This window comes from Haliaeetus albicilla, chromosome 27 (genome assembly GCF_947461875.1).
Source record: "Haliaeetus albicilla chromosome 27, bHalAlb1.1, whole genome shotgun sequence".
NCBI classification, from domain to species: domain Eukaryota; kingdom Metazoa; phylum Chordata; class Aves; order Accipitriformes; family Accipitridae; genus Haliaeetus; species Haliaeetus albicilla.
This window is the reverse complement of record NC_091509.1, coordinates 17,787,998-17,801,941: the sequence shown is the minus strand read 5'-3', so window position 1 is coordinate 17,801,941 and position 13,944 is coordinate 17,787,998. Positions and strand designations below refer to the sequence as shown.

At 45.1% G+C, this 13,944-nt stretch overlaps 1 protein-coding gene across 1 annotated transcript; it reads right to left on the bottom strand.

Annotated features, from left to right (window-relative positions):
* Positions 1 to 236: 236 nt before the first annotated feature.
* On the bottom strand, positions 237 to 2,082 carry HNRNPA0 (heterogeneous nuclear ribonucleoprotein A0). The gene has a single exon (XM_069772651.1). It carries the CDS (start codon positions 1,717 to 1,719, stop codon positions 775 to 777), a length of 945 nt encoding a protein of 314 aa, XP_069628752.1. The 5' UTR covers positions 1,720 to 2,082; the 3' UTR covers positions 237 to 774.
* Between the last annotated feature and the right edge of the window lie 11,862 nt (positions 2,083 to 13,944).

Here is a 13,944-nt window from a genome sequence, read left to right as displayed (position 1 = left end):
AAAAAACAGACCACATCCACGGATTAGCACTTCAAAAATTTCTCTGTCGAGTGTTTGAAAACCAATAAATCCACTAGGGGGGTAGCAAAAAAAGTCAATCAGGACCTTTACTGGCAATAAAATATTTACTCTAAGTACATAGAGCTTTTAAAGCAGAGGAACATTTGCTTCAAACCTAGAAAAGCCATAGAACCGTACGGAATGGATCCTAGGAAAAAAAATTAGACATGTAAAGGTCAATGAACACAATGATTTATTTAAAAAATAAAAAACGTAAAAACGATTTTTTTTTTCCTCCTTTACAGAAATGTTAATTTCAGTCATGGGATCCGAGTAGATTTTGTAGAAAAAAATGTAGTAGCCAGGTATCGAGTCCTTACAACAAAGGAAATTCCCCCATAACCCTCCCCAGTTTTTACTCCAGATCAGCAAGACACTTCCCACCCCGTACCCCCAAAAAAACAAATTAAAACAAGACATTTTTCGTTGCTAGTATAAAAACGACCAAGGTCCAAGTAATAATAAAAAAATAGAGTCCATCAATGACTGTAACACAAAGTATGTGTATGTGGGGCCCAGTCCATCTTCAGAGAGAAAGAAGTGGCACAGGCAGCAGAGGCGACCCCCAGGGGGCATTTAGGAGCTGCTCCCACAGCAGGGAGGCATTTAAAAGGAGCTGCCCTTCGGCGAATGAGGGGAGAAACCATTTAGAAGCTGCCCCGTATCAAAGGGAGGGCTCTCCACGCCACCCCCAATGGGTATGGGCGCTCCAGCTCAGAAAGAGCCGCCCCCGTAGCCTCCCCCACCATAGCCTCCTCTGTACGGTCCACTGTTACTGCGGCCCCCCCAGTTGCCGCCCCCTCCTCCACCTCCTCCGCCGCTCTTCATGGGGCCGTACGAGGACTGGTGCTGGCTGTAGCTGCCGAACCCGCCGTACCCGTTGCCGTAGTCGCCGCCTCCCCCGCCGCCGCCTCCGTAGGAGCCGCTGCCGTAGGAGCCGTAACCGCCGCCGCCGCCGCCGCCTCCTCCACCGTAGCCGCCGTAGCTATTGTAACCGCCGCCTCCCTTGGAAAGGCCGTTGTGATCCCGGTTGCCGGATCCGCCGCCGCCCCGACCCCTTCCTCCTCCTCTGCCTCCCCGGGAGGGCCTGGAAGAGCCGCCGCCGCCTCCCCCGCCCGACTGGATGTCCTCCTTGGGCACGGCCTTCTTGACCTCCACGCGGTGGCCCTGGATGGGGTGGAACTTGACCACGGCCGCCTTGTCGGCGGCGTCGTGGTTCTGGAAGTAGACGAAGCCGAAGCCGCGCTTCTTCCCGCTCTGTTTGTCGGCGATGATCTCGGCCTTCTCCACGGGGCCGAACTGGCTGAAGTGCTGCACCAGGTCCCCTTCGCCTACGTCCCCTTTGAGGCCGCCCACAAAGAGCTTCTTCACCTTAGCGTGGGCCCCCGGTTTGGCCGAGTCCTCCCGGGACACGGCCCGCTTCAGCTCCACCGCGTTCCCGTCCACGGCGTGGGGGGAGGCGGCCATGGCGGCGTCGGCCTCCTCCACCGCCGAGTAGGTGACGAAGCCGAAGCAGCGGGAGCGCTTGGTCTGCGGGTTGAGCACGACCACGCAGTCGGTGAGGGTACCGTAGGCCGCGAAGTGCTCCCGCAGCCCGGCCTCCGTGGTCTGCACGTTCAGGCCGCCGATGAACAGCTTGCAGAGCTGCGAGTTCTCCATGCTGCCGCCGGTGCCGGGGCTGCGCCTGGGCCTGGCGCCGAGACTCCTCCTCCTGTTGGGGGGCAGCTCCGAAGGTTTTTTCCCCCCCTTCTCCGTCTTGCCGCTTGCTTTCCCCCTCGCTCGCTGCCAACAGCGCGACCTCACGGCTGCGGCAGCCGCCGGCGATGGGCTCCCTCGGCCTGGCCCGACGCCTTCGCTTCGCCTCACCTGACCAGCAGAAGTAGACGGGGCGTCCCGGCTGCCGCCGCTCACCGCAGAAAGGGGAGGGGGGGGGATGTGGGGACGGGGGGGGAAAAAACACAAGCACGCACAAAATGGCGGCTGCTACTTCTCCAGAGCTGGGCCGGCGACTGGTGCCCACACAAAGGGGACGCTGGGAGCCCCGCCCGCCCGCCCGGCCGCCGCCAATGAGGGCGCGCCGCCGGCGCCGTCCGCGACTCACCTTTAGGGGCGGGGCTCCGACCGCGATCGACGAGCGCGGCGACTAATCAGAGGTCGCGACCTCCGCCGCGCGTCGGCAAAAGGCCCGGGGGTTGGCCGGTGACGGACGCGGCGGTGCAGCCAATAGAGTCGCGCTAGTAGCGGCCGGTGATGCTGGGGCACCTCCTGCGCGCGCCGAGAGAAGGGGCGGGGCCGGGCCCGGGCTGCGCCAATGCGTCAAGCCAACGGACGGGAGCCAATGAGCCGCCTCCGGCGCGGCCGCGCGCTTTCTCCCCGGCGGCCCCGCCCCGCGGGCAGAGTGGTCGGCGGGCGGCTCGCGCGGGAGCGTTTGAAACGCTGACCGTTAGGCGGCCGCGCGCCCCCCGCCCTGTCACGGAGGGACGTTTCCACACACACACACCTCGGGCGTCCCCCGCACCTCAGACCCGGCGGGCTTCGCTGTTGTTCCCAGCCTGAGGCGCCGCTGCTCCCTCAGGGCTCGGCCTCGCCAGGCTAAGGGCCGGGAGCAGGGGTTACCGGCGGACCGAAAGCTGGCTCAAGCCCGGTCCGGTAGGACTTTGTTTACCTGCGGGCTGTGTGCCGTCCTCCGCCTCTGCGGGCCTCAGCCTTGCACCTTCGTTTCCTTCGGGGCAACACGGACAGGCTGTTGCTGACGGGAAGCGGCTCCCCTTGTTCGGGGGTTTTGACCGTTCCGCTTGGTCCGGTTCCTGTCTGCTGCCTCTCAGCGTTGGCCGGCTCTCTTTCCCTCATTTGTGTCCGTTTTCCCTCTTCAACATGCTCCCTCAGGCAGCGTCTTCCTCGCTTTTCCTGCTACTGTTTACTCCGCCGTTTCCCAGTGCTCTTTCCAACCCTGCTGCTGCCTCCTCTTCTCACCCTTAAATCTCTCCTTAGCTCGAAAAGGAGGTATTTTCTTAAAGAAATAATCAGAGCTGTTCAAGGGTGTGCAAGCTCTCTGAAATGACTAATAGTGAGATGCATTTCCTTTGGTTGGTTTACCTTAATAGTACCTTAAACATTGTCAGCCTGAAGACTGCAGCACTCTTTTCAACACACTGAATTTTTCATTAGAAACAGTATTTTTTATTTTTTTTCTTACACTCACTAGGGTTTATGTTGGAAATTATCTAGGAGCTAAGAACAATTTTTGTGGTGAAGTTTTCTTTTCCTTGAAGGTGAAAAGGGCAGTTCACTTTTCGCTAGGCACGTTAGCACCTGCACCGCACAGTTTCTGAAACTCAGGTTAACTTAATCCTCCTCACGGATAATTGACTAATCCATTTCTAAAACCTTCAGTGAAGGCAATTTCACAATCCCTTCAGGTAGCTTCTTCCTTTGTTCATTATTTCCACAATGAGATGAAAGTTTCCCTTTAGACGTTGAGACAATCTTTGAAAAAAATAACCACATAAGCGAATATATTAAAGTGAGCGCAAACCTCAAGAACTCATGAAGCATTAAAGCACCCCCATATAGAGTACTCAAGCCACTCTCCCTCTTTGTTAAGTAAATGTATATGTTAATATACTGTGGGCTCTACTCAGATGATAAGACTTCCTCTTCTGTTTGGGCCCCTCTCCCTGTTTGCTCTGTTCCTTGTTTTCTGATGCTTTGCTTTTTCAGGCTCTAGATCTTGAAAAGCAGGTCTGTCTTGCCTCATCTATGAATGATAATTCCATAGATGTTTTCCAAAATTTTTTAGGACGCTGTTCCCTATGAAAGGGTCATATTACCTCTACCAGTTAGCACAGGTTGCGAATATTTCTGACCACTGCAGTATTTGTCAGACACTTAAGATCTGCACCTCCAAAGAAAGAGTTTGACTTGCAAAAATCTTCCTTGAAGTCCCCCATGTAATACCTGTTTTATATCCCGGTGCTTGGCTTTCAAAAGCCTATCTGTGCTCTTTTATTCTCCACACCATCCAAGAACATTGCCACCAAAACTCACAGTCACAAGTCACCTTACCCTCCTGAGTCACAGATGGGAAGTCCAGATTAGAGTACTGGAAATCAGAGAGCTTTGGGGACTGGGTTAATAAAAAATTACTGTATCAGACCTGGTTTCCAGCAAGATCATATCCTGGATCCCGTCAGACACGCTACTGGTCCCTTGCTCAGGGAGAAAAGTGTAAGTCTTCCCTCCAAGACCAACCCTGGGAGCCTTTCTAAAGGTGTATACTGAATATTCTGACCCTTCTGATCCAGTGGTTACAGTGTTGTATTAGGCACGGTATCAGGATGTAGTTCCACAGTTGTCTGAACTGATCTGCGCTGGGATTGTTGCCCTCCAGCCGTGTGATCCTGCCTTCTCCCACGTGTCAGCCTTGATGCTTGTGCAAACACACAGCGATCCACTTGAGAACTGCGACAGCCAAAAATAATTTTATCATGAAAAAGGGCTTAGTTTTTAGCTGCCTCAGCTCTCTGAAACAGTTTTTTGCATGATCCCATGAGTGCTGGTGCTGGCACAAGGGAGGAAGCAGAACTGCAACATCCCCCTGATTTAGATCAGCTACTGTGGAAATGCACCCTTGGAGAGTCACAGATACAAGTGTAACATGGACTGCGCTGGAAGGTTAGTTAACTATAGCCCCAGGTGAAGTCCAGGGAGGCTGAATGTTTCAGCACAAAGATTCTTCCTTATTCCTCTTCAGGTGGTGTCAACTCCACAGATTAACACTGCTAGTAAAATTCTGGCCTCATTTCTATTAGCGGGCCAAGTTTTCATGCCTTAGTCTGAAAGGCTATGATTATCATTAACCGGTAGGATTAATACTTGCAATATAGTAATCTGATTTTTCTTAAATTGGATTTCTTTTCTGTTATAGCCAAGTCTGTTAAGAATAACTTATTAATATGACAGGAATATTAAATGTCCGTGTTTGATAACCACTCACAGGGAAAGATGTCACATGTTTAGAGCCATTTATCTCAATGCATGAACAGACACAATCTTTTTGTCTAGTTTTAGAACAGAGAATATGCGCACAGTGTCACCGAAATATTTGTGGTTTTAAAACAAACAAACATATCCTACTGTATCAAAAAAAAAAAAAGCTTCTTCCCAGAGGCCGTCTGCAAGCTCCACACAATTACAGGAAATACAAAAATATATTTTGCCTACCACTTACATAAAAACTGTGTGGCCCTTCCCAAGATAAAATAATATCTATTCCATGTAGAAAATAACCCATGAGAGTTTTATAGATCCTTAATAATTTACAGCAAAAAGGAAGAAAAATTAAGAGGAGCTAATTATGGCCTCAACAGATAACAAAGAAAACAAAGCGCTTGTTTACAGGTCACTTTCTCTCCCTGAAAGCAAGACAGACCAGTAGGCCAAGGAAGAGATCAAAGAAAGAAATCACTACTTCTTTCAGCAGGAGGAGATGAGGGTCTTTAAGGTGTGAGCAAATCAGTAGTCAAAATCAGTCGCTGACACAACTCAAGTACAGCCCAACTGCTTCCTCTTCATTTGCACTTCTGACTGGGTGACTAATGAAAGGAAAATGCCTTTAAAATATATATACCCATCTCTTGCAGATAGAAATGTCTCCTCTGATACTACAGAAAGGCCAAACTCCACTTGACTTGGTGTCCTCCCGTCCACCATCCTTTCCCAACTGCCGTGTAAGAGACCTCATGTAGTTCATTTAGTCACTCAAAATCACCTTCTCAGAGTTCAGTCCCCACACTGAAAGGGCCGTGTGCACTGCAAACATACATGTGCCCTGACACATACCACCATGCTATGGAGATGCAGGGTTTCCTAGACAGCTAAACATCAGTTTCTCCTTGTCGTGGTTTAACTCCAGCCAGCAACTAAGCACCACACAGCCGCTCTATCACTTCCCCTCCTCAAGTGGACAGGGGAGAGAAAATATAACAAAAGGCTCGTGGGTCGAGATAAGGACAGGGACAGATCACTCACCAATTACCATCACAGGTAAAACAGACTCGACTTGGGGAAAATTAACTTAATTTATTGCCAATCAAATCAGAGTAGGGTAATGAGAAGTAAAACCAAACCTTAAAACACCTTCGCCTCACCTCTCCCTTCTTCCCAGGCACAGCTTCACTCCTGAATTCTCTACCTTCTCCCCCACAGCAGTGCAGGGGGACAGGGAACGGGGGTCACCATCAGTCCATCATACATTGTCTCTGTCGCTTCATCCTCTTCAGGGGCAGGACTCCTCACCCCCTGCTCCAGCATGGGTTATCCCAGAGGCACTACTACCATTGCTGATGGGCTCAGGCTTGGCCAGCAGTGGGTCCATCCTGGAGTTAGCTGGCATTGGCTCTGTCGGACACAGGGGAAGCTTCTAGCAGCCTCTCACAGAAGCCACCCCTGTAACCGCCCCCCCATTACCAAAACCTTGCCACTCAAACCCAATACACCTGCATACCCCACAGACCTCCCAGGTCATCTGAGCCATCACAGAGACTCCAACCAGACCTCTCCAATTCCTGTCGGATTCATGCCTCGTGAGGCATCCAGTCCCCCGATCAGTGCACCAGGTCACTTGTTAGACACATTCCTATGAACTATGTGCCTTTACATCCTGCTGAAATGTGCCTTTTCCCTCTAGCTACGTGAGCCACTGCAAACGAGAGACATACAGGTTGCACAGCAGTGCGAGTGCAGAAGCAAAGACTGAGTCTCACACTGTGCATGTGAGATGTGACAAGTCTGTTAAAACAGACAACGCTCCAACAGCTACAGCAGTTTCTCCACCATATTTTTAAACTGCTTTTAACTATATACAAGTAAATGCATAATATTGTCCTATGTATTAAAAAGTTCTTTAGGCAAACACCATTAAAATGAAATACATTTTCCCCTCCTGACATGGCAGCATTATACTGTTTCAATTCTGATAGCAACCCGCAGAATAAAAATTCACTGTATAAGCAGTTTAAGTTTCTAACACCGGTAAAAGCTCCACCTGTATAATCACCTAAAGAAAATGTGTTTCTCAAACCAGAGGCACTGGCCAAATAATAAACCGTGTTAAATGTCTTCATGCGATATTTTAGTTAGTGTTAGAGTATCAGAAGGAAGGAAACCCACATTGTTTTCATGCAGAAAATATTCGTTATTCCAGCAGAAAGCATACTACCTAAAGTCCACAGGAGGGCATCACTGCTTCAGAGATCATAAAACAGAGGACTCGGAACAGTCCCTTTCCAACAGTAGGCTTCCTATGTTACCATATATTCTTAGTAAAGGCTGATACAAAATAAATTATTAAGGAAGTCTTTATAGTAATTTTGTCACTAAAGAAACATACTTCGTCATGCTGTTTAATGGGTCCAAACTTCTAAGATAGAAAAGGAATACTGAAGTTTTGGAAAAGAGCATCAGTGGCAGAAGAAGGGCATTAGGAAGTCAAAAGTAGTTCTCGTAAGTTATAAATATTTTTATTACCTAAACCCTTGTATAACACAAAGTCATAACCTTTTAATGTTTCAACCTCTTTAGTTTATATCAGTGCTGTTGGCTTCCATAGTCAACAGGTGTTGATTCATTTTTTTTAAACAATTTAAGTGTATCAACTGGATTTTTTATGAGTTTAAGTATGTTTTGTTAGTATAATGCAATCCTCTAGATTTAGGTCTGGTTTTATCTTTCAGCAGATGGAAAGCATTTTGAAACCTACAGGATTCCTTCATGCAGACTGTTTGCTGAATTAGTTCTGCATTGACATTATGCTCTTTGAAGACCGTAATAAATCATCTTAGCCATAGACAGATCTAATCCTGATTTTTTCTAAATGTGCATAGGTGGACAGGAAACACACAGGAAACACATACAAAACAGTTGGGAATAGAGGGCATTTAACCATAATTTCCCAGATCACTCTGAGATCTACACATATTCAGGCAATTTTAGATTAGATTAGATCTAAACCGCTAGATTTTTAATGTAATCATTTCAAGGAGATATTATTAGACTTTTCGAAGCCTCACTCCTGCCCAAATCAACACGTCAGGCAGAGAGGAATTTTGCAGTTCATAGGAAGACATTTTTGATAAAACATGCAGCAGCGCCACAAACTTCCCCATCCTGGCCCCTTGCTTTAGCTACGAGTATGAAGAACTTCTTAAAAGAGATACAGCTGTCCTTGAGACAGCTCTTGCTTTTTTGGCAAAAGATTTATCTTTCACTTTGTTCTGCTCTTTGTACTTTAATCTGCATAAACATCAAATCTGTGATCTTATTTTTGAGACTATCATGAATGAGCACTGGTTGGGAGAGGGTTTTCATTGAAAAAGATTAATTAAAATGCACTGAGACGAAGCTAGATAGTCTTTTGCCTACCTACAAACCAAGTCTGAACATGACACTCTTAAGGATAAAAACTTCTACCCTGTGCAAATTCAGAGGGAAATAAAACACTACCCCTCTCTTTTATTTGCTTAATGCAAAATAAGATATCCTACAGATAAAAAGGTAGCTACAGAAAACCCACAGGAACTATTTCTTCAGTAAGTAGTATCAAAAGTTCGTCTTACTGAACAAAATCTTCCCTAAGCCCTTTGTAAGGGGAGTGTGCTGCAAGAGAGAAACACACCTTTGTGAAGGGTTAAGAGGAAAGTCATCAGAGAATTGAATTTGCATCCTTTTCTTTGGACTTACATTACCATCTTTCCTTATCTCCTGCTCTCCCTCCCCTTCCCTCTGAAGCTCAATTTATCTTTTTCATCTTTTCACTCTTCTGTCATAATTGATGATTTCCTTTCTTCTCTTTCCTAAAAGTTTATATAAGAGCTGGTCATAATTTGGAGCGATGGGATGAAAGCAAGACAGCAAAATACAGTCTGAAAACTCAAGGTTCTTGTCAAGGATCAAAGAATCTAGCAATGCTGTGACAGATGTGAGAGGGTAGATCTTTCACTATATCCTAGTCTGAGACAGACCAGGATCATAAGTTTTGCCAAAGTGTCCTGGTTTCGGCTGGGGTTAAACCACAACACAAAGGAAAACCTGAAGCCAGCGGCAATCTCAGCCATGCTCTGATCTTTTTCATCTGCAAATCTTTCTTTATGTATTTTCCAGTTAAATTAAAATCTGCTTGCTTTTTTTTTCCCTTAGCTATTCCTAGACCTCATCTATTCCTCATTCCACAGAACCTCTGGAGGGTGTTTTTTGTGGTGCTTTTGCATGACTGACATTTAGCTTTGTTTGAAAACAGCAGGAAGCATTATGCTATGAAGTTCAGCATGTACCTGCCTGAAATTAGCTGTAAGATATCCATGCTATTGTATTGCTTTGCATGGCAAGGTTTTGGTAGCTGGGGGGGGGGGGGGGGGGGGCGGTGTTACAGGGGTGGCTTCTGTGAGAAGCTGCTGGAAGCTTCCTCTGTGTCCGACAGAGCCAATGCCAGCCAGCTCCAAGTCGGACCCACTGCCGGCCAAGCCTGAGCCCATCAGCAACGGTAGTAGTGCCTCTGGGATAACGGATTTAAGAAGGGAAAAAAAAAGTTGCTGGGGCACAGAAACTGCAGCCAGAGAGAGGAGTGAGAAGATGTGAGAGAACCAACCCTGCAGACCCCCAGGTCAGTGAAGAAGGAGGGGGAGGAGATGCACCAGGCACCAGAGCAGAGATTCCCCTGCAGCCCGTGGGGAAGACCACGGTGAGGCAGGCTGTCCCCCTGCAGCCCAGGGAGGTCCACGGGGGAGCAGATCTACACCTGCAGCCCGGGAAGGACCGACGGCAGAGCAGGGGAAGAGTGTGAGGAGTCCATCCCCTGAGGAGGAAGGAGCGGCAGAGACAAGGTGTGATGAACTGACCCAACATCCATTCCTCGTCCTCTTGTGCTGCTGTAGGGGAGGAGGTAGAGAATCCTGGAGTGAAGCTGTGCCCGGGAAGAAGGGAGAGGTGGGGGAAGGTGTTTTAAGATTTGGTTTTATTTCTCATTACCCTACACTGGTCTGATTGGTAATAAATTAAATTAATTTTTCGTCAAGTCTGTTTTGCCTGTGGTGGTAACTGGCAAGTGATCTCTCCCTGTCCTTATCTCAACCCATGAGCCTCTCGCTATATTTTTCTCTCCCCTGTCCCGCTGAGGAGGGGAGTGATAGAGCAGCTCTGGTAGGCACCTGGCATTCAGCCAGGGTCAACCCACCACAGGTATTCAAGAAATTTTAAAGTGAGGTGGTATATAAAAGTGAGGCTTTCTAGACACGAAATAGCAACCTAGAATTCATATTTTTAGTTCAGAAAATCAAAACTTATTACAGTTTGAAACATACAGGAAAATTGAAACAGACTGAGACTAACAGGAAAAAACTTTTGATTATTTAAGTATTTCTTAATTAACAATTAGGACAGTGAAAGATGTCATGGCATGAGAACAGCAGGGTTTGGTGCTCACAGTGTTGTTATAAAAAGACTGTAGAATGGAAAAAAAAAACAGATACAAATGATCATATTCCCCCAAAATCTGTGAGCTATTGAAATAATTCATTCTTTAGCAGACATCACTCTCAGAAGACATCAGCTGGAGAAGTTCTAGAAAGCTACAAAGGACTGAATCAGGGTTTGGAAAGTGGAAACTATTATAAAATATTAATTAATGCTGTCACACTCCTATTACAATTACTCACATATCTTATCTCTTTTTCAGTAAGAAAAGTAACTTGGCTGACCCAAAAAATAAAGATGCTATCCTTCCAGCCAGACAGTATATCAGTCTCCATCTCAATCGTATGTCAACTGAATAAGGTCCAGAAATTAGCCGAAAGTTCATGGCATGATATAGTTTTAAAAATGAATATGCTATTATAAGTAACTCATTTAAAGTTAAAGCAGATTTTAAAATAGTTGACTTTTCATTCTAGGCATGACCTAATTGAGAGGTACGAACCAGAATGAAGCATCAAGGATATTGCAAAGCTATTGTCTAGAGCTATGCAATATAATGGAGTGAAACCTAAACTCCAGGTAGCGAACCTGAGTGATTTTTGTGATATTTTTTTCCAATTAGGAAAAAAAATTCTGAATCATGCAGCAGTGCTCCAACTTACACATATACATCAATCCTTCGTTATCTGCATGATTTTTGGAGAAAAATTTACAGTGCCTACTTAGTTGACATTCAGATGTTGCTAGTTTGGTGAAATTATAACCTATTTGCTGAAAATACCTTATTAGGGTGTTGATCTCTCCATAAAACAGGAGAATGTGAAGGGACAGTGTTTTTCCTCCATTATAGCATATTATCTTACTTTTGTGACATTAACCAGCATATCTGATACTAACATAAGAGATTTCCAATTATTCTTGCTTATTTCTCTGTGCGTCTTTGAAGTGCTATAAAGAATAATACTTATTAGGAAGAAATATTCCAGATCCTTTAGAGATGTTACAGGTCACTGAACCAGCTCTTAGCCAAACTGCTATTAAAGAACTCTTCCACCTAGGAAGCTGAGAAATCGTATGTATACGTCTCTACTAAATCTTGCTTTCTGAAGAAGGGGGCTGCACCAAGTAGGAACAAGGACTGCTGCACAGCTACATGGGAGAAGCAAGCAAGCAAACTAAGCAAAAGCTTAGAGGGGTCAGCCACCAGCAAAGATTCCTGCTGGGCAAGGAATCATGTAAATGCCAAAGCAAAAGGTGAGCTCAGAGGAATTATATGCTAGAGAATTTTTCACCAACAGGCTGTTGCCAATGCAACAGACATTATTACAAATGTAAAGTCTGAAAAAACTGTATATTATGGCATCTAAATCACTTACCCTAGTTTTCCACACTGCCCATGGTCTGTATGCCATAGCCTGGGAGCCAGAGTAATAGCGTGTCTTCACTGTAATCAAGATGAGGCTGCACTTCATAGACATGGACCCTGTTTAGCTATGAGCTAGCTGGTTCAGGTGATAGTGCCCTGAGCTCTGTGCTTGTGATGGTTAATTGCTACCTGGTTTAAAACTTCCTTGGGAACATTTACGCAAGTTGAGGTCATGCCTCCAGCTGCTGTATAACCAGATGCTTGGAAAAGATGCTCCAATTTATTTCAATTTATAACTATAATTTATAACAATTTATTATACCTGGAAAGCTTTTAGGATCAGGCTTTTATTGGAATGATTGTGATGAGATGATAATCAGTATAATGATTGGCATTCAGTATAGCAAGAATCAGTACACTGATTGTTTTGAGTTCATTTGTTTGTTTTGCAAATTGAGACAGAAATCCCTAATGAAACCCTTTAAAAATTGCATCAGAACCCCTACCATTTCCTATGATATAGAGTCATCCTTGAGATGCTTGAAATCCCACAAGGGCAGAGTTACTAAATTTACACTTGACATTGGCAAGCCAACTGCAGTCTTATCTGCAATATATTTTAACTTTTTATAATGAGGTTACATATAAAGTTTTCTTCTCATTACATTTGTCATCCTGCCTTCCAGTTAGTTATCAATGTCTACTGATAACGGCTATTTTCCCATCACTTAATATTGAGCAATTTAGAAATATGGTGATCATTTATATAAAGTAAATACAATTCTGCTATCCATTAACCTTTTTTTGTAAACAGATGCTACAGCATTTGGCTGAAAACAATCTACCTTGATCCCTTCATGCACAGCCACAGATTCCACTTAGTATACATACCATTGACGTCAGGCATAAACAGACCAAGAGCAGCTACACCCACAAGCCTTTGATGTCAGATGTGATCTAATTCACAACAGGTTACAACAAAATTAAATCCACAGAAGGCAGCAGATTGATATGGCTGTAAAACCAAGGGGATCACACGTTAAACACTTCAGTCTTTGCACAGATGGAGGACTGCATACAGTGTTATATTAGAAACAGAGGCCTATGTTAATAAGCAACCTGACCTTTGTTTGAAATTTATAAATAGAATCAGAACATCTTTTAATTTTCTTGACTTATTTCCTTTATAAACAGATAATGCATTTTTATGGCTTGTTCTGATGCATATCTAGCACATTGCATGTTTATGTCTTGATTAACTTCCTGGGCTACGCTATAACCAGAAGCAGAAATTCTAAAGTAAAGTACTTTGGAAAAACTTTGTTTTTATAGTACTTTTGACATAATCAAAACCAGCAAGAGCTAAAAATATTTCAGAAAAGTATATTCACATTGCTCAATTGTAGCATTTTAGTTGAAATGTCAGAATTCACAGACCACACCTAGAATAAAAAGCAATGGACTAAAGTGAAGGAAATTTTAGAAGGGAGGTGTTAAGGAAGTCTTCCTAACAGTAAATTAGGCACTTGAATACCTAATCTAGGATTACCACAAATGTTTAAAAAATAGGTCAGACAAACACATCATGAATAGCTACAAATACACGAGAAGCAGAAGGTTCATCTGGCTGACCTGAGAGGCTCCCTCCACCCCTATTTTCTACAAATACACTAGCATGACAACTAACAATATTTTCAGATAATTAGTTATAACCCTCACTTTAGGTATAGCATCAGTCTTGCTCATCCCAAAAATCCTACTACTTTTCAAAATATTCTTTCCAAATCAACAGATGCAGTAAGACAGACTCCACTACTCTCTCAAGTGTTTTGTCTGCAGGTTTCTACTTCTCTAATTTAACAGGGAATTCTCATCTAGTTTTCCCGAGCCTGTCCCCACACAAACACATGCTAACTCTGGACTATTTTCTATTGCCTCTGCTTTTTCTAGTACTGGAGAGCCACAGGATGGTTCAGCATAAGAGATTGAGATACTGTGGGTTAAGTGGACCCAGGTATGAATGCAAGAGGTTAAAACAGTTCCTTTCCTGT